This window comes from Mastigoproctus giganteus, chromosome 10 (genome assembly GCF_048544385.1).
Source record: "Mastigoproctus giganteus isolate SK-2022 chromosome 10, ASM4854438v1, whole genome shotgun sequence".
NCBI classification, from domain to species: Eukaryota; Metazoa; Arthropoda; class Arachnida; order Uropygi; family Thelyphonidae; genus Mastigoproctus; species Mastigoproctus giganteus.
The window spans coordinates 70,486,546-70,506,007 of record NC_143584.1 but is presented as its reverse complement, the minus strand read 5'-3'; the positions used below and the strand labels follow the sequence as shown (position 1 = coordinate 70,506,007).

The window sequence follows — 19,462 nt, the reverse complement described above, 5'->3', positions numbered from 1 at the left end:
CACCTCGCAGGTGCCTTTGATGTATTCAGGGAGTTATGTAGGGTAATTTCAACTGATAGTCCTGCATAGGTTTTAGTTTTAAGCAATTTCTCATACTTATGACTTAGTGAGGTTTCTACTAAGAGATTGCCTGATCGTAGTTGTTTTATCATTTTTGGTGAGCCAATCATGGACTCTATAGTCTTCTGAACTAAGAATGGTGATAGTTTCCCAATGGGTTATGTTGTTAAGGAGTGTATCACCAAATAGAAAGGAACAGTAGAGTGTTGACTTTCATTCTTTTAGCCTGAGACATGTTCAGCTGTGTGTCATCACCTATATTGGAATTAACTTTCTCCATTCTTATCTTGTCAGTTTGGTCCATTTTTAAACCTCTTTTAGTTCTGAGTGATGCCTTTTCACACAGATTCAGCCCTGCCACGGGGAGGCAGGAGTAGTGCCACCAAGTGAGTAAATAGAAAAAATAATGGTTACTTTCCTATCTGGAAACTTCTTCCTTATCCTCTAAGAAAGAAAAATTCTTATCATATATTGAAAAAAAAAAAAAAAAAAAACCATCTAAACTCAAAGGGAAACTTGTCTCTAAGGTAGTAGCAGTAGAAATTGTAGAGATCACTTGGCACCCGAGGCCACACATTCATGGCTTCTGTGATTATTGCTTTGAAGATATTCTATAATTCTAAATGTATTCACCTTTCCTCTGCACTCTGTCCATTTAACAGATGCCAAGTAGCTCCTTAAATTGTTATAGTCTCCATTTACTTTACCTTTACTTTTAACTAGTGTAACATCTTTCTTCATCTTCCAACTAACAACACTTGTCCACTAACAGTTCCAGTAATGTAAGCCCTGTAATATCATCTAATTCGTAAGAAATGAGTACATCTATATTTTTATCCCTAGTATTTTCTATAACATGCTGGCACAAATAATTATTATCTAGTTCTTATAAGTATAGTGCAAAAGCATCAATAATATATAGCCAAATCTGAATTAACAGAATGTTGGCAAAACGGCATCGTTTTAAGTTATATCTCATATGGCTTCAGCCCTAAATGCTTTATAATATTATCTAGTTTGTTTAAAAATTTTGTCCTCCATGGTGAGTTCCCCTTCAACTTATTCCAATCAATTAGAAGGAGGCTGAAGCCACTTATAACAAGACACACTTGCTTGCTTGCCCATTCCACTTGCACATACTAACTCTGTCCCACTCTTCACAATCATCTGGTTCGTAGACTATTCCTCCTTTCATTATACCTTTATTTATAACTAGCTCACACCACAGATTCTATACTGGAAGTCATAACTTCCGACTCAGCAAAAGCTCTTTTCATGCTCAGGCTGCTTTGATGACATGCATAACCTCATTGTCCCTTTATCTGCCTTACCTTTCCTAAATACATTGTATATATCACAGGGGAACTTATCCCCGATTTAAAGTTGTTTGTTTGTTTGTTATTTGGTTTTTTAGAGCATTAGCAACTAAGGCCATATTGCTCCGGGAATATGCGGTGGTCAATCCCTGACCTTTCCGCATCCTCCGTATTTGGTGGTGATGGGCTCAAACCCCGGTCTAATCAAGAAGCGTGTGCTATGCACTGCTGCTCCTTCCCACCTGGCTACGGAGGCGCCATTTAAAGTTGTATTCAAGGAATTTATTGAAGTGATTGCATAACATTCTAAACAAATAAGAATAAAAAAATGAGTTTTTTTTTTTTTTTTGTATGTCTACAGTAGCTGTTAGTAACGATCAAGTAACCACTGAGAAGCAAACATTGCAGAAATTAATTATCAAGGAAGTATCAAATTATATCACAGCATCATCCTGATTGATATTGGGAAAGTCACAAGCTTTGGAAATTGAAACCTTAGGGCTGTTAAGTTTTATATGCCAAGAATTTTTTACTCCTGGGTAAATGATTTAATACTTACATAGAAAGTAACAAGTTACTATTATTCAGAAATAAAAGAGAACATACAACATGTTGCAGTCACTGTGAAATAGGCTCAATATGATCAGAAGCATATCTTTAAATTTTATATGTGAATAATTGAAAAAATAAAAATAAATAATAATAATAGTAATAAAAAATAACACATTTACTTATTAAAAAATCAGAAAAGCTGACAGGTTTAGGCATGTTTAAGATGATTATGTTCCATTCTGGAGAGACTATTTAATCTCATTTAATCATTATTCATTATTCTTTTTTGATTGAGCACCTGATAGTCATGCAGTTCACAACTAGATTATTATAAAATCAAGAGCAACAAAGGCTCAATGTCCTATGTTTTAATATTTTAAAAACACAAAAGAGTTACTCAATCTTTTCTTCATAGGGTTCTCTTCTCTACACAGCTCTCTCAAACCCGACTTAATTTTGATATGATTTTAAAATGATATAAAATTACATAAACTTTGTTAAAATACTATTAAATGTGTTCAATCCTCTTAGTCTGTGACTGATCAGACACCCCCGGGATCACAGTTCAAAGCCTCAACCTGACCCCAGACCCAGCCAATCCACCACGCAACCTCGAGTGACTGAAGTCATTATGTCAAAAATTAAAAATAAACATCTCTAAAATCATCACAGAACATATTAAGTCAATCGAGGTTGCAAGGCGGATTGGAAAAGTCCTGGGGGGGTCTGGTTGGAGCTTCCAACTGTGATCCCAGGGGTGTCTGATCAGTCACAGACTAAGAGGATTGAACACATTTAATAGTATTTTAACAAAGTTTATGTAATTTTAAATCATTTTAAAATCATATCAAAAATACGTCGGGTTTGAGAGCGTTGTGTAGAGAAGAGAACCACGTGCAGAAAAGATTGAGGTAACTCTTTTGTGTTTTTAAAACAACTAGATTAAATATAATGTCTGTTTACGAAACATTACAATATTACTGACATTACAGAGTGTGTACATACACTGTTCAAATTATGTAAATTTTGATTATTCAAGCAAAACTACATTCAGTATGTGATCATATGGCTCCAAGGTTATTCACAGACATCAAATGAAATTTACCATAACTGCAGTCAGTGTTGCTTTAGAGATGCTGTCCACAACAATTCTGAATCCATTTCTTCAAACAGTAAGTAGCTTATTCATGTTCAACTGTACTTCAGAAATCTACACAGAAAATATACACAGGTATTCAGATCTGGCAAGGGCAGTGGCCAAGATCATGCAATCACTTATCACCCACGATACTGATGAGAGATGACCCTGTCACGATAAAGTTCTTTCAGGAAGGAAAATTATATTAGAATTAGTAGAGGCATATGATGCAAGAAAGCAAGCTTATGCAGCATCAGCCAAAAAAAAAACATGCTTCCATTTCACCCCTCCGTTCATTCCAAGTACCTGTCCAGCTCAGCCTTAAATTTATTTAGATTATCAACTTCCACAACAAAGGATGGAAGTCTGTTCCACCAACCAACCACCTGCTGGCTAAAGGCAAACTTCCGCACATTTATCCTACATCTGTCTTTCCTCAATTTGAATTTACGCCCTCTCAAATGATTATTCTGAGCAAGAGGAAGAATTCCATGAGCATTGAGTATGCTCAAACCATTCAAGGCTTTATACACCTCAATCAGATCACCTCGCAGGTGCCTAGTCTCCAGACACTGTAATTTGCAAAATTTAAGCCTTTCTTTGTAAGAGCAACCCTTTGTTCCATTCACTAATCTTGTTGCCCTTCTCTGTACTTGTTCCAACAGCTCTACATTCTTCTTAAAATAAGGCCTCCAGACCTGACCATTGCCTTATATAAGGGGTAATCACCTCCTTATCCCTGCTAGAAAAATTCCAGTATATCATTGACAAGACACTATGAACAGTTTTCTGAGCAGCGTAGACGGTCTTGCAGACCATCTGCGCTGCTCAGAAAACTTCATATCTGCCTGCACAATTACTCCCAGGTCCTTATCGTTCTCTACCACTGACAGTGTAGTACCACAGAGTTGATACATCACTCTGGGGTTGCTGCTTCCCATATGTAGTACTTTACATTTGTCAATGTTAAACTTCATTTGCCACTTCTCAGCCCATCTGCTCAACTTTTCTAGATTCTGTTGCAGCAGCGTACTGTCATTGGTGTCCTTAACAACCTTGCCATCTTTTGTATCATCTGCAATATTCACTGTATCCTGCCTTGCCTCACTCAGAAAAATGTTTCACCCTGTTGATTGACTGCTGTGTCTTGAAGAGTTCAAACAATCACTTCACAGATTTCTTTGAGATACAAATAATCACTTGCTGTACACATCAAATTTTACAGCCATTTGTATGAACTTCATTCTGCCTTCAACCAAATATCATATTTAAATTCATGCTGCACACTATTCAAGTAGAATTTTGAAAAAATCCTTTCAAACAAAACTTGCCAATCCATGGTAAAATCCTTCATGCCCACAGAAAAATTTCCTCTAAATTGCATTGCTAACCATTAACAAACTTAAACTCAAATGTTTAATGTGTATTTTATTTCTAAACTCAATGCCAGCCCAATACTTCAAAAAAATATCGGCATTCAAAACGATTATAAATTATTTCTTGACAAAGTTGTATGAATATATATATATATATATATATATAAGCTAAAATAGGATATTTGCCAGCAGCATGGCAAACCAGTATTTTTAATATATTTTAATTACTTTTTTATCTCTCTATTTAATTTTGGGTTAATTGAATTATATATATATATAATCCAATTTATACTCTCTCTATATATATGTATATATATAGAGAGAGAGAGAGAGTATAAATTTCATTTATCTAAATAATAATACCCAGATATGAATTAATCATTCTGAGAAAACTGTACCCTGTAATAAAGATCACAATATTGGGAAATAATAACTATTTGGATACATGATGGAATACTAACATTAAGCAATAAATCATAACACATATACTGATATCTTCAGATCCAACAAACAAAAATCAGTGCAGTATAACACTATTCAAAAATTTCTTTATTATTATTTATACGAAAGGTGAACTTTTCCAGAAGTATTTCATTCAGTCATTTTTGAAACATTTGAAGCCATTAAGTTAGCCAGAGCTAAGTAAAGTATACCAAATAATATTTAACCTTATTCAAACTTGAGGATTTTATTTTTGAAATGGTTCTTAATAAATATTCTCCATAAATACAAAAACATTCACTTAGGAAATTCAACAATATAAATAAAAAATGAAATCAATATACGCTTATCCAGTTTTTCATTAAGTTAGGTGTATCTAATCTCTAGGTCATGTGTAGTCCATTTTTTTCATAATGTGCCCCCCACAGCTACACCAGCATCTCCCCCCACCCCTTTAAAACTAGCGAGTTACAAAATTTATAACTTCCCAATAACTTCTGAAAACATCCATTCTCAGGAATATCTGGTTTTAATGTATTGCTTTGTTAAGAAGATTTTTCTATCCCCCAAAGAATTTAACAGTATTATAATAAGAATGCTATTTGGTTTGAAAGAATTATTGGATTTTCTGTTAGTTATGGTGAAAAAAAAAAAACAAATAAACTGTAAATATAAATGTTTATCAACAGAAACTAAATATTTTGAAACTTGCATAATTTGCAATAAAAACTGTTCTTGCCAGTTCGCAACCCACTCTCTGCAAGACCTACAGAATTTCATTCTGTTATAACCGCTAGCCGAAACATGTAGGATGCTAGTGGCTTAAGCTGTTTTCAACAACCATTGTAAAACTAAAATCTTGGCTTTTTTCTTTGTTGTGGCAGAGTTTGATTAAATTCACTATACCTCAAAATAAATATTGATGAAATGTTTAACTCAGGGGCAGACACATGGAGGTCATTTAGATCCACACACACACGGGGATATATATATAATTTATTTATTATTATTGTCCCTCCCCCCCAGAAAATTTGCTCTGGTGCCACTGGAAGATTATTTTGCTCATTATGGAGTAACTCACAGTGCTTTACACAGTAATTTTTTTCCTTTGCCATGTATTCCTTTGAAACAAGGTGAAAAATGTGCTATGAAGTTGAAAATATCTTGCCTATGATTTTATCAGCCGCCAGCAGCTAAAAATTCATCATTTTGGCAGGAATGATTAATATTTTAACTTGAACAAGCTGAATTACAATTTCTATTTAAAACAAATTTTCCTCAGTAAATATCACAAGCACTATATTATAGAAGGCAGTCATTTCGTTAGATAGATAAACCTTATTTCTATATGATAAGATATTGTTTCCAATTTTTTTTAAAGAATACACTGATACATACAGATATATTTTTTTTTGGGGGGGGAATCATTATAGAAATGATGAGAAGCAGCTTACCAACTGGCTTCTTCCAATCTGGCAGCACTAATACAGAAAAGAATCATCATCAAAAGTAAATAAGCACATGTAGAGAGAGAGAGAGAGAGAGAGAGAGAGAGAGAGAGAGAGAGAGAGAGAGAGAGAGAGAGAGAGAATATAGATGAAAAGATAATAAGATGCCAATATCAAAACAAGGTAAATTATTGCCTTGTTTAAAAAAAAAAAACAGGGAGAGGAGAACAGAGTAACATAAATAAAGATAAAAATGAAATAATGATACATATACATACACACGGTACTAATCCTAATAATAATAGATGCAAAAAAATTAAAAAATAAAATAAAAATAAATAAATAAAATAAAAAAATGAAAAATAAATAAATAAGGCACAAAAGGGGTAAGGGAATATGTGTCCAAAGCAGCCAAAAGTAGGAGGGAGCAGCACCGAAAGAGACGAGCACAAAAGCAATATGTAACTAGAAATTACTCTTATTATTCTAATTAAATATAAAAAAGTACTTGAATTTGAACAGTGGAAGTTCTGACTTACTTATTATTATTATTTTTTAATGTCTAAGTAGCACACAATGTAACCCAATTGTACGATTATGAATAGTAAGATAGTAGTACTGAAAAGAATTTTTCAAAGTCACAAAACTGTTGTGCACTGAATTATTAAAAATTACATTCAAAATATCTTGGGGGAAAAAAAAAAAAGAAAGCACAAGAAAAGAGATAGATGAACCAGAAACAAGAAAGAAAAGAATATTTACACTAATTACTAACAAGAATAATCCAAAATGCATTTTGTACATCATTAACAGGACAACAGCACAAATCAAATTAAAAAAAATACACACATATATAAATATATCATATAATTCGGATGAATATATACCCAGATTATAATTTTATTTAAGAACTGTATTCCTTAATATGACCACCAAAATAATATTTTCTTGAAGAGCTACTCACATCTTGATTTCTTCAAAATTATAAGTTTTTTGTGATATTGAATTTAGATAGAATTTATTCAAAATGCTTATTTTTTTAGCAAATGAATGAAAATTAATTTTGAAAGTGATAACAGTATTTATCTCTAAATTGAACATAAGTCCAGGTCATAAGGTCCAGTACTATGTTCTCTCCCAGTGAGAGAAAATATATCAATTTTGACTGTTTATTGCACTGAAATACCCCAGAAATCCAATAGTATTGCATTGCATAAGGTGCTCGGGGGCCCAATTCTAAGGGATAAAAGAGTGCAGGGTTAAAATATTACTTCTGTACACTGCTTGACTGATCAATCAGACATAAAACAGTATTCACAATTCGGTATAATAGTCTGCTAATAGATTTTAGCCAAATAAATAATATCCAGTATTGTTTTGAACAGCTATTCTGGAAGTGTCTCAGATTTTTCAATTTATATGGGATTTTACTCTCCTAATGATGCCATTAAATTTAAAAAGATATTAACAATTTAGACAGCACCATGGATAATAATATTTATCTCTAAGTTGAACAGAAGCACAAACCATGTGGTTGAGCATAACCCTTGGTTCGAGGAGAGGAGACGGCATCTCCATGGAAATAAAATGCAGATAAAGCATATAAATTTTGATTTCATTTCAACCAGTGTGTTGGAATATATCCACAATCGCAAAGTATTATGGAATTACTAAAAGATTATTTTTAGAAACAGCCCAATTTATAAAACTAGTAAAAGGAAGAGAAGCAACAGACTCCAAATTCATTTAACAAATGAGAAAGACGGACCAAAAATTTTCTTTCCAAAATACCCAAATAAATTACAATATAGGCAGTGCTACAAAGCAAATTCAAAATAACTTGAATATAGCCAGTAAATGAATTCTCTTCTTGAATAATACTCTGACTAAATGATAACTGAATAATGATAACCTGAAATATTAAAGGTATAAGAAGCTACAGCATTTCAGCGCAGCATTGTGCATGGATTCAGGGATGAGAAGACTTGAATTTCTATAGAATGTAATATTCGAGAAATGAATGTGAATTCTATATTTTAGCAGGAAACAATTTAGGTTAAGAAATGCCCAGTCTGTACCTGAAAAAAAAAAAAAAAAAAAAAAAAAAGGATGGCAGAGAAAATGAAGAGATCAATAGCAGAGATTGAATACTAGGTCTGCTGTGTATGGAGATCTAGTATTCAATAATGTTAAATTCTGTCTGTCCATTAGCATTTCCAAGAGCTGTTCTCATCTATCTGCAATTAAAGATCCTTATAATGATTGGTGTGCACTGAAGTCACCCAATAAGTAAAATGGCAGCAGTAATTGCGGTAGAGTGCATTGAGTTGGTGACAACTCAGCGTTGTTGCCATCAGGATGGATGCCCTCGAAGGATTTAAAGTGAGGGCCCATCATGCAACACAGCTGCCACTGTGTTGCATGATGACCAGAGCTGGCAATTGGTCATCATGCAACACAGTGGCAATTCCCAAGGTGGTGGTTGTTGTTGTTGTTTGGTGTTTTAGGAGCATTAGCAACTAAGGCCCTATTGCTCCGGGATATGTGGTGGTCATTCCCCGACCATTCCGTATCTTCCGTATTTGGTGGTGACGGGCTCGAACCCCGGTCTAATCAAGAAGCGTGTGCTATGCACTGCTGCTCCTTCCCACGTGGCTACGGAGACGCCGCAATTCCCAAGGCAGAATGGGATGGTCCCACAGGAACTAGCAGTTGTTGTGGCATATTCCCCGTTTACCTATTGCCAGGGAAATGGGGAACATGCTTTGTAAAAAGGATAGGTGGAACAGGACCAGGGTATGTCTGCCAGGGGCAAAGGTTGATGATGTTGTAGAGCAGATATCATCTTTTAAGGGCACAAAAGGTGATATAGTTGTACACGTTGGCACTACTGATATTAAGAGTAGGAGACCGGCAGAATTACTTAACAAGTACGGGTCACTGTTGAAAAAAAGCCATGAATTAGGGTTGAATTTGAAAGTCTCTGCAATTCTGCCCAGACACGATAGGAGGGAGTATATGACGAGAGCCTTGTCGATCAATTCGGCTCTGGAAAGATTGTGCAAGGTTCAAGGGGTAGAATTTTTTTCAGCCTGGTCTGTACTTGTTAACAAAAGGGACTGCTTCTACAGGGATGGGATACACTTAAATAGAAAGGGTGCAAGAATATTTGCCGATGCTATCGAGGCAGTGTTAGGTGCTGCTAGCTTGGGGGAGGGGGATACAAGGACTAAGAGATTAACAGTAGCCACTGGCAGAGGTGAAAGTGATTCTTGCACTGCTTCTATTGGAATGAGCAGAAGCCTGGAAAACAAGATGCAGGATATTTCAGAGACTGCTGGGAGTCATTGCGGTACAAGAAAACACATGGGTTGCATTAGGATAGCTAAGAAAAAGAACAGGTGCTGTATACTTGCGTGTACACCAATGCTAGGAGTCTGGTAAATAAATTTGATGAATTTCAGGTATTGCTTAAAGCATCAAAGGTGGATATTGTTGGGATATCACACAGATATAAGGAATGCAGAAATGGAATTTGGGGAGTACAACGTTTACAGAAAGGATAGACAGGATAGGAAGGGAGGAGGGGTTATGCTGTTAGTTAAGAAACACGAAATCCAAGGACGTGAAGCCAGTCGACATCACTGGACAGTAGTGTCGAGTCAGTTTGGTGTGACATAAGCACTGGGAGATCAAAATTGAGAGTAGGAGTGTGCTATAGGCCTAATGACTGTGATGAGTATAATAAGAAACTGTACAGGGAAATAGAGTGGGCCAGTAAATCAGAGTCTTATAATGGGGGGATTTTAATTTCCCAGATATTGACTGGAATTTGTGGATTGGTCACTCACACACTAGCAAGGCTTTTGTGGATTTATCGGATGATTGTTTTCTACCTCTGCATGTTCGGGAGGCAACTAGGGGGAGTAATACTCTTGATTTGATTATCAGTAGTGATTCCTCATGCATTAAGAATCTGCAGATAAATGAACCACTAGTTGGCAGTGATCACAGTGTGCTGAAGTGGGATTTACTCAAAGAGGTAACTACCATTAGGGGTAAAGGGAAGGGTTATTGCTTTCGTAAAGGCGACTACGATGGTCTGAGACAGTATTTAAATTCTATGCAGTGGGACCAACTGATGATGTTACCAACAGTAAATTCAAACTGGGAAGCATTCAAAGAACTTAGCTTGGAAGCTACTAGGCTTTACGTACCAACTAAGAAATATTGTTCAAGGTTTAGGCCTAAATGGATGTCAGATGAATTAATCAGACATATGACAGAGAAGAAAAATGCTTGGTATACATATAAATTAACACGTGACACAGAAGAAAAATGCTTGGTATACATATAAATTAACACGTGACACAGAAGAAAAATGCTTGGTATACATATAAATTAACACGTGACACAGAAGCCTATAATAGATATAAGATGATCTGTAACCATGTTACAAAGGAGTTTAGGCAGGCGAAGGCAGATTACGAGAAATCGTTGGTAAAGGATGCAAAGAAAAATAGTAAAGAGTTCTTTTCTTATGTAAACTCTAGAAGGAAGAGGATGAATCAGATTGGTCCACTTGATATCGATGGTTCAACTGTTGATGATCCTGCTCACATAGCTAACAAACTAAATGAATATTTTGCATCGACATTCACACATGAGGAGTTATTCAGCAAGGGGAATGCCAGATGTGTATTCCATTCTGGCAGTACGCTTGATAATCTTGTAATAACTGAGAGTAAAGTGGAGGAGAAATTGTTGAAGATAAACACAAGAAAAGCACCTGGGGTGGATGGGATCTATCCAGTTATATTAAAGGAGGCAGTAAAGGAAGTAAGCAAACCCTTAGCCATAATTACGAGAGCTTCCTTGGACTCAGGGGAGGTACCCATCAACTGGAGATGTGGAAATGTGACCCCAATTCACAAAGGAGGATCAAAGGCTGACCACAAGTAATTATAGACCTGTGAGTTTAACTTTTGTCCAGTAAAATTAATGGAGGCACTGGTTAAAGAAGCACTGCAGGATCATCTAGACAAGACTTCAGTTATAGCTCTGACTCAGTATGGTTTTGTTAAGGGGAAGTTTTGCCTGACCAATTTGATTGGATACTATGATACAGTCACAAAAGAACTGGATGCAGGGAGTAACTCTGATATTATATACTTGGATCTTAGAAAGGCTTTTGATACTTTCGCACATGGAAGACTGCTGCACAAATTGGAGCAGTGTGGCAATGGAGGCATAGCAGCAATTTGCCTCCAATGTGGCAAATTGCTGCTATGGATAAAGGGGTGGTTGACGGGGAGAAGACAGAGAGTGGTAATCAATGGACACTGCTCATCGTGGACTAATGTTATTAGTGGAGTCCCTCAGGGTTCAGTGTTGGGTCCATTATTGTTTTCTGTATTTATAAATAATATTGATGATGGTATATCAAGCTTAATGTCCAAGTTTGCAGACGAAACAAAAGTTGGCAGGGTTGTTAAGGACATTACTGATGCTATGTTGCTGCAACATGATCTGGAAAGGTTGAGTAGATGGGCTGAGAGGTGGCAAATGAAGTTTAACATTGATAAATGTAAAGTACTACATATGGGAAACAGCAACCCCAGAGCAACGTCTCAACTCTGTGGTACTACACTGACAGTGGTAGAGAATGAAAAGGAGCCGTGGGTAATTTTGCAGGCAGATATGAAGTTCTCTGAGCAGTGCAGACGGGCTGCAAGAGTAGCTCATGGAGTATTGTCAATGATATACAGGAATTTTTCCAGCAGGGATAAGGAGGTGATTATTCCCTTGTATAAGGCAATGGTCAGGCCACACCTTGAGTACTGTATACAGGTCTGGAGGCCTCATTTCAAGAAGGATGTAGAGCTGCTGGAATGAGTACAGAGAAGGGTAACAAGGTTAGTGAATGGAACAAAGGGTTGCTCTTACAAAGAAAGGCTTAAATTTTGCAAATTACAGTGTCTGGAGACTAGGCACCGGTGAGGTGATCTGATAGAGGCGTATAAAGCCTTGAATGGTTTGAGCATGCTCAGTGCTGATGGGATTCTGCCTCTTGCTCAAAATAATCACCTGAGAGGGCATAAATTCAAATTGAGGAAAGACAGATGTAGGATAGATGTCTGGAAATTTGTCTTTAGCCAGCGTGTAGTTGGTTGGTGGAACAGACTTCCATCCCTTGCTGTGGAAGGTGATTGCCGAAATAAATTTAAGGCTGAGCTGGACAGGTATTTCGAACTAATGGAGGGGTAAAGTGGAAGTTTTTTTTTTTATCTGTCTGATGCTGCATAAGCTTGCTTTCTTGCATATGTCTCTACTAATGCTAATGATAATATTAATGCTAGTTCTTGAATAGTGTGCATGCGTTTTTGTGAAAACCCTAAACACAATAGATATTAGCACCTGTGGTACTTAGATGTGCATCGACTGAAGGTTGAGAAGATAAAATTTTATCCTTTTTTGGCATTAGACTTCAATTTATATAGACTGTAATTTTCAGGAAAGGAGGTTGATCCAGAAAACAAAGTTGAAGGAATAAATGGGAAAAAAGAAAACTTGGTTATGTGAGTTTGAAGGTGGAGAGTAGAAGGAAACTGACTAAAAAGGCTGAAGTGAAAGATTGTGGCATGTGTGTGTGTGTGGACTGGTTTGCAATTGAGAAGGGTGAAATTAAAGAAGCAAATTCAGAAGAACAGTGCCCTCAGAAGTACCGATACAAAAGCAGGCAGCATAAACAATATCTAGAAGACAGAGTGGAGCGAATTTGTAAGAGATGGGAAGTAAATTAACCAAACTGCCTGCTCTTTTCTGAAAGGAGTTCAGAAGCCTGATAAAGGTTATGAGGGAATTATTATTATTATTACTAGTCACATAGTGCAAGGAAACCTGAAGCCCAATTACAAAAACCAGTGGCAAACCATAAGATGGACACTTATTCAGAAGACATTTAGGTAAATATAATGAAAAGTCTTTGAAATGCCAAGAGCAACTGATTCAGTTTCACCAAACTTTTCCATTGAATTTGTCCATAGATGAATAACATAAGACAATAAATATATCAGCATTGGATCAACACATGAGGGAATGCATATTGGCATTCAGTGAGATGGAAAGTTTCAAGACAGTTTGGGAGTTGGCAGGAAATTACTTTCTCCATTAATCAGAAAGAATAAAAGGGCAACCAGACAATAACTGGGTGGGAGGAATTTGTCATTCTTTAGAAACTGGTTGGATATGAGCACATTTCCAAGCAAAAAGAAAAATGCCACTGGAATAAGAAAGTTCAAAAAAGACAAAACAAAAGAGGAATAGGCTCGAGAGTGCAGGTTTAGAGAACAAGTGAAGAAATACTATCAGGACCGGGAGCTTCCTTGGCATCAAGGTTGTTTAGTATTCTTCTGACATCTTTTTGAGAGAAGACCACAGGCGGCACTGAATGGGATGTACTGAGAATAGTGGTAAGTAGTTTACCAAGATGTCAATATTAGAATTAGAAGATAAGTAGAATGCTAGCAAGTTTGTTTCATTTTTAGCTGATGTGGAAATAGAACCATCAGGTTTAAACACAGGTGGAAGGAGAGATGGGCAAAACTTGCAGCCAATAGCTTTAGCAAGAGACCTGAATGCTCAACTACCATTTGGACAAAAAAGGAAGTTTTCTACTGTTATAGTAGTAGTAGTTATGTTCAAAATCTAGTTCAGGATGATTAATAATTGCTTTACAATTGTTGAAAACGTTGGTATGCAGAAAATGAACCCTGAGATTTTGATGTAAGCCAATTGTGATACACAACATTCTATCTTGAATAATCTTAGCACATTTATTGGAAAACCAAGGTCAAGATCAAGAGTGCTCAACCTTTTGGAAGTCATGGGCCAATTTGAAAATTTGGTACATGTCGCAGACCATACAAAAGACAAGTAGTATATATCACTTTTAGGCTTGAATTCAGAAGCAACACCTAAGGGAAAATGTGTTCAGTAGAAACACTTAATGCAGTGTTGCTCCATGCACTTTAATATAAAGTGAATCTTTTAATTTTTCGACTTGAAAATATTGCCTTTGACAGTTGTTTCTGAATTCAGGTAATAACTTTGTTTTGTAAACCTGGGGATTGTTTAAATTTTAAACTTTAAAAGAAAGAAACCAACTGCATTTATAAGCAAATTTTATTACAATACAATGGCAATGAAAGGAATGAAAGATTCAGCTAATGAGTAAACTGACTGTTCATTTTTTACTAATAATTCAATGTCGGGAGCAGTGATCCAGATGACAATCAGTAATTTTTTACCTCAATTTTGACTTGGAGTGCTTCATTCTAGAAAACATCTGTTCATATAAGTATATACTTCAGAAGAGGGAGAAAGATTCTTGCTGCACACATTCTTAAATCGAGACAAACTTTCACTTTTCTACTTATTTTTGGTAAAATTTAGGAGAGACACTTCATCAAATTTGATTTTCGGGTCTGAGTCACATTGAAGGTAAATTATTTCCATTTGGAGGTCTACTAGAGTCTCCGTCACGTTCACAGAGAAGGGGTCAGTTAGCACAATCGGGGTCCTTTCTTAAGCGTGGAAATCTTGGAATCTCTCTTGGAACTCGGTCTGGAGCTGAGATATTGCAGCCACATATTGAGGAGCATATTTTGCAGACTGTAATTTCAACATTCCTTGGAAATGAGTTAAATTCTGGTCTTGAAGTTGGCACTTAAAAGAGTTCTAATTTCATCTGAAAAGCTTTGATATGATTAAACAGGATAGGCACCAGTTGATCTTTTGACTGGAGCCAGTGGTGAGCTATAGTGGGATAGCAAGAGCCCATTGTTGAAACGATCATTTATTTTACAAATGAAATCCTGAATGCAATTATTGAGTATCCAGAGCGGAAACTACGATGGGGAGAGCAGGGCCCCATCCCCAGCATTTTAATGGCACAATCAATCAGATATGTATTTTAAAATTGCTTCATTTTTGATTTAATTACAGTCGGACCTCTGTTTAATAAACTTCTTTGAATTCCTCTTGGTAATTCCATTTAAAATGGTTTCCGTTGAATGAAGAAAATTTCCATGTAACGAACGGATTAGGAGAGAACTTTGTATGCATTGTTCTCACTTTTGGCCTTTAGGCAATTAGAAAGTGGTTATTTAAGGGTGAAAGGGATTGCCATTTCACAATGTTAGTGATGTCTGTAAAATCTATGCAGTCACATACTGAGAAGTCGCGCTAGTCAATATGATTTCTATAGCAAGTTAGAGGATTAAGAAGATTCTCGACGGGGATTACAGCCTCTGGTCAACATGTGTTGTGGTTCCCCTTTACTCCGACAAATGGGCGTATGTTTTTCGGAGAAATGAGTGATCCACACCTTCCAGTAAATTTCTCTGTCTGTTTTACATTGTCACAGTAGCTGAATATCCGAGTGTGATTCCGACATTTTGCACTATATTCAAAGAACTAGTGAAAGTAGCAACGTGGGGGGGGGGGGTTGAGGGAGCTAAAATATTACAAACTTTATGAAGATGAAATGTTGGCAGATTTTGAAACTTCGTCAGGCTTTCACTGTGGAAAATGTTCTAAACTTTAATGGCATACAGGCAATAATTAAAAAAAAAAAAAAAAAAAACTGTATACAGATGACCAGTCTCCAAAAAACCAGTGCAAATTAAGGATGATTGCTAAAGAACTTGATGTGGAAACTATAAAGATCGGTCGTGTGTTCAGGCCACAATGTGGAAGGCAATTGCGGTTTGGAGGAATTATCCAGCTTTGTGCAAACATTTTAAATCAGAAGTTAAATATTCTGGATTATTAAATCGACTTTTAATTTGGAATTTCGTAACCATTTAGCAAATGATCGATATCCTGCAGGAGCTCTCTTACTTTTTAGAAGCTTCACAGAATTACAATGGTAAAAGCAAATAAATTAATTATTCGAACTATAAATGCTATTGCTAATTTGAAAAATTCTGAAGGAAATTATGAAGCTAATAAGAGCATGTGGAAGTGGAAAGAATTTGAAGGAATCAAATTCGAAAGTAAGAACACATTTAAAAAATTACCTCGTGACAAGTTATTAAATGCATTGTTTTATTCTTAAAGGATAAGTTATTAACGCAATAGAGAGTGATTTTAAATTAAATAAAGATATCACTGAAAGAAATTTTAAACATATGCTACAGGCCTCCGTAGCCGAGTGGTCAGGAGCAGGAGTGCAGTAGCACATGCTCTTTGAGTAGACTAAGGTTCAAGACCCAGACTGATAAATGTGGTCGATCTGCCAACCCGCACTGGACCAGCATGGCAGATTATGGTCCATTTCCCTCAACATGAATTGTTGAGGAGGCTTCCATCCTGCAGTCGGTTGATAATGGCTGCAGTTTTTTTTTTACCAGAAATCGTGGAATATGAAAGAACTTTCATCCCGATAGCCAGATGGTGAAAACCAAATAAGAAATTTGTTTTCTGATAAAATAGGAAATAAAAATTGATTTTAGAGATTTTGTCAAAGACAGTTTATCTTTAAAATCGAGTGAAATTCCCTTTTCAATTAAAAAAGCCAGAAATATCTTTGAAACCACTGCGATTAGCACTGCTGAATCTGAGCAAGCTTTCAGCATAACGAATAATACTGAGTGAATGAATGAATAATGTTGACAATTAAAAAAGTTGCAGATTATGATGACCATACATCTAAATGGAAAACCATTGCTTCATTTTGATCTGGATCGTTACGTCAAATTATTCCTCTTTAATCGTTGTTCAACTATTGAGCAAAGCAGAAGATCGACAAAAAATATTAATAAAGAAGTAAATTGCATATGGCAAATATTCAAGAAAATAAAATTTTCTTGAATATTTGTCTAATCATTTTTTTTTATTCATGTAATCTGTGATTTTTGTGTACTTTTTCTAGAAAGTTTCTTTTTTTATGTAACATGTTTTTATATTGTGGAATGTTTTGTGATAGTTATGTTATCTGTGATATGGGAAATATTTCACGTTATTTTTTATTCGCAATATTAAAATTTTATCATGAAAAAAATGTATCCATTACATGTCCCTAATTGTTAAAAAAAAAAAAAAAAAAAAAAAAAAAAGAAGATGAATAAAAAAAGTTACGCGTGTGCCGAGCATGCACAACTATTTTAAAAAGATGAAACATCCTTCATGTTTCTTTTATGTATTTTGATTTGTATATATTGATTATGAAGTAAGAGTTTTTTTATTCTAAATATTTTATTGATCATTCACAAAATTACATAATTATATAAATTACATACACAAGATACAATGGATTTATGATAACTAAAGTAAGAGATGTATATTTGTGATTACAACGTATCTAAATATCTCTGGAAAACAGCATCCGCCGAAGTACCGATTTTTGTAGTTGAAGCGACATATGCAGCTGATAGGGGCACCTAACAATGGAATGTAACGAAAATGCGAGACAAAAACAATAAATCGACAAATTTGTATTGTCGCAGTTATATGACAAATACTCGTATTGTTGCAGTCTTATGATAAATACTTGTATTGTTGCAATCATACTTACTGCAGTACTAACTGCAGGAAGTATGATTGTGATGTAATGCTATTCAAGAATTCTAAAAAGTTAGAACCGAAGACACTATTGTATCCAGTTATCATTGTAAGGGGGAGGCATGACAACCAGGATTTTGACCTTTTTTTTTTTTTTTAGATACACCTAGGATCATTTTACACATTCATTAAAACCATAGTTAAGGGGATAATAAGCCCCATCCCCCCTGACTTGAGATATCATACCGGTCACAAAAAATGCGTCACGTGCTCTAATAACACTACTAGTAGTGTGAGCGTGGGAAGGGCCTCTGGTGGAATCCGTGGATGACCGATCAAATTTACTGGGTAGAAAGTCTGTAAAACTGCGAGCCCATTGCTAAAATATTCACAGCTCACCACTGACTGGAGCTTCAAATTTAACTCATTCAAATGAGAAGAAATGTCTGTAAGGAAGGCAAAGTCAGCCAACCACTTCGGATTGTTGAACTCTGATACTGGCTTGCCTTTTGCTGCCATGAACTCTTGGATGGCATCTTTCAATTCAAAAATCCTCGTAAGAACTTTTGAATGGCTTAACCATTGAATGCCAGAGAAGCAGACAATATTGGCATGATCAGCATTCCATTCCGTCTGTAGAAAATTCTGAAACTGTCGATGATTCAAACCCTTCACTCGAATGAAATTCACGTCTGTGATAACTTTCACAACATTTTCAAAGCTGAGAGATTTGGCACCAAATTTGAATGATACAATCGTAGCTGGTGAATCTGCTAGTATCTATTTCTTGAATGAATCACTTATAAGTTTATCAAGTGGAAATCTGCTGTACACCAATGGAAACAGTGAAAGGAGTGAAGGTGGAGTTGGGTTTCTGGTCCATAAAGATTTTAAAAACAACATTTTGGAATTCAAAAGTACATCACCAAGGGTGTCAAGGCTAATACTCAAGATTTCTAAGAGGTACAAGCTAAAGATTATAATGATTTATGCACCAACATCGAGCCATGATGATGAAGAGGTTGAAGAAATGTACACCGAAATTGAGAGTCTTCTAGATGAGCAGAAAACCCACTACACTATTATTATGGGGGACTTCGATTCTAAGGTTGGAAAAAGGCAAAACAGCGCAGAAAGAGGAACTATAGGAAATTTTGGAATTGGTGAAAGAAATAAAAGAGGTGAAAGACTTGTGGAATTTGCAGAATCTCAAGGACTGTCAGTAATGAACACTTTTTTCAAGAAAAGGGTGAACAGAAAGTGGACATGGAAATCCAAATGGATTAACAACTAATGAAATTGACTTCATCCTCACTAACAGAAGATATATTGTGAATGATGTTACCGTCCTGAATAAGTTAAATGTTGGAAGAGATCACAGAATGGTAAGATGTACACTTGATATAGATGTAGGAAAGCAAAAAACTGACTCGAGTAAATAATACAAAGGTCTTTGAGATAACAGAGGAGGAGAAAAAGCAGTATGTACTGGAACTCAAGAACAAGTTTGAGCTTCTGCAGACTGCTCAGGACCAAGATATCAACGAGGAATATTACAACTTTCTG

At 35.8% G+C, this 19,462-nt stretch overlaps 1 protein-coding gene across 1 annotated transcript in view; it reads right to left on the bottom strand.

Moving 5' to 3' along the window:
• kis (chromodomain helicase DNA binding protein kismet) overlaps window positions 1–19,462 on the bottom strand; it is a 1,089,809-nt gene that overhangs the window by 415,134 nt on the left and 655,213 nt on the right. Inside the window, 1 exon segment of the mRNA XM_090383876.1 lies at window positions 6,338–6,364. Coding sequence (XP_090240002.1) covers window positions 6,338–6,364 — 27 coding nt within the window.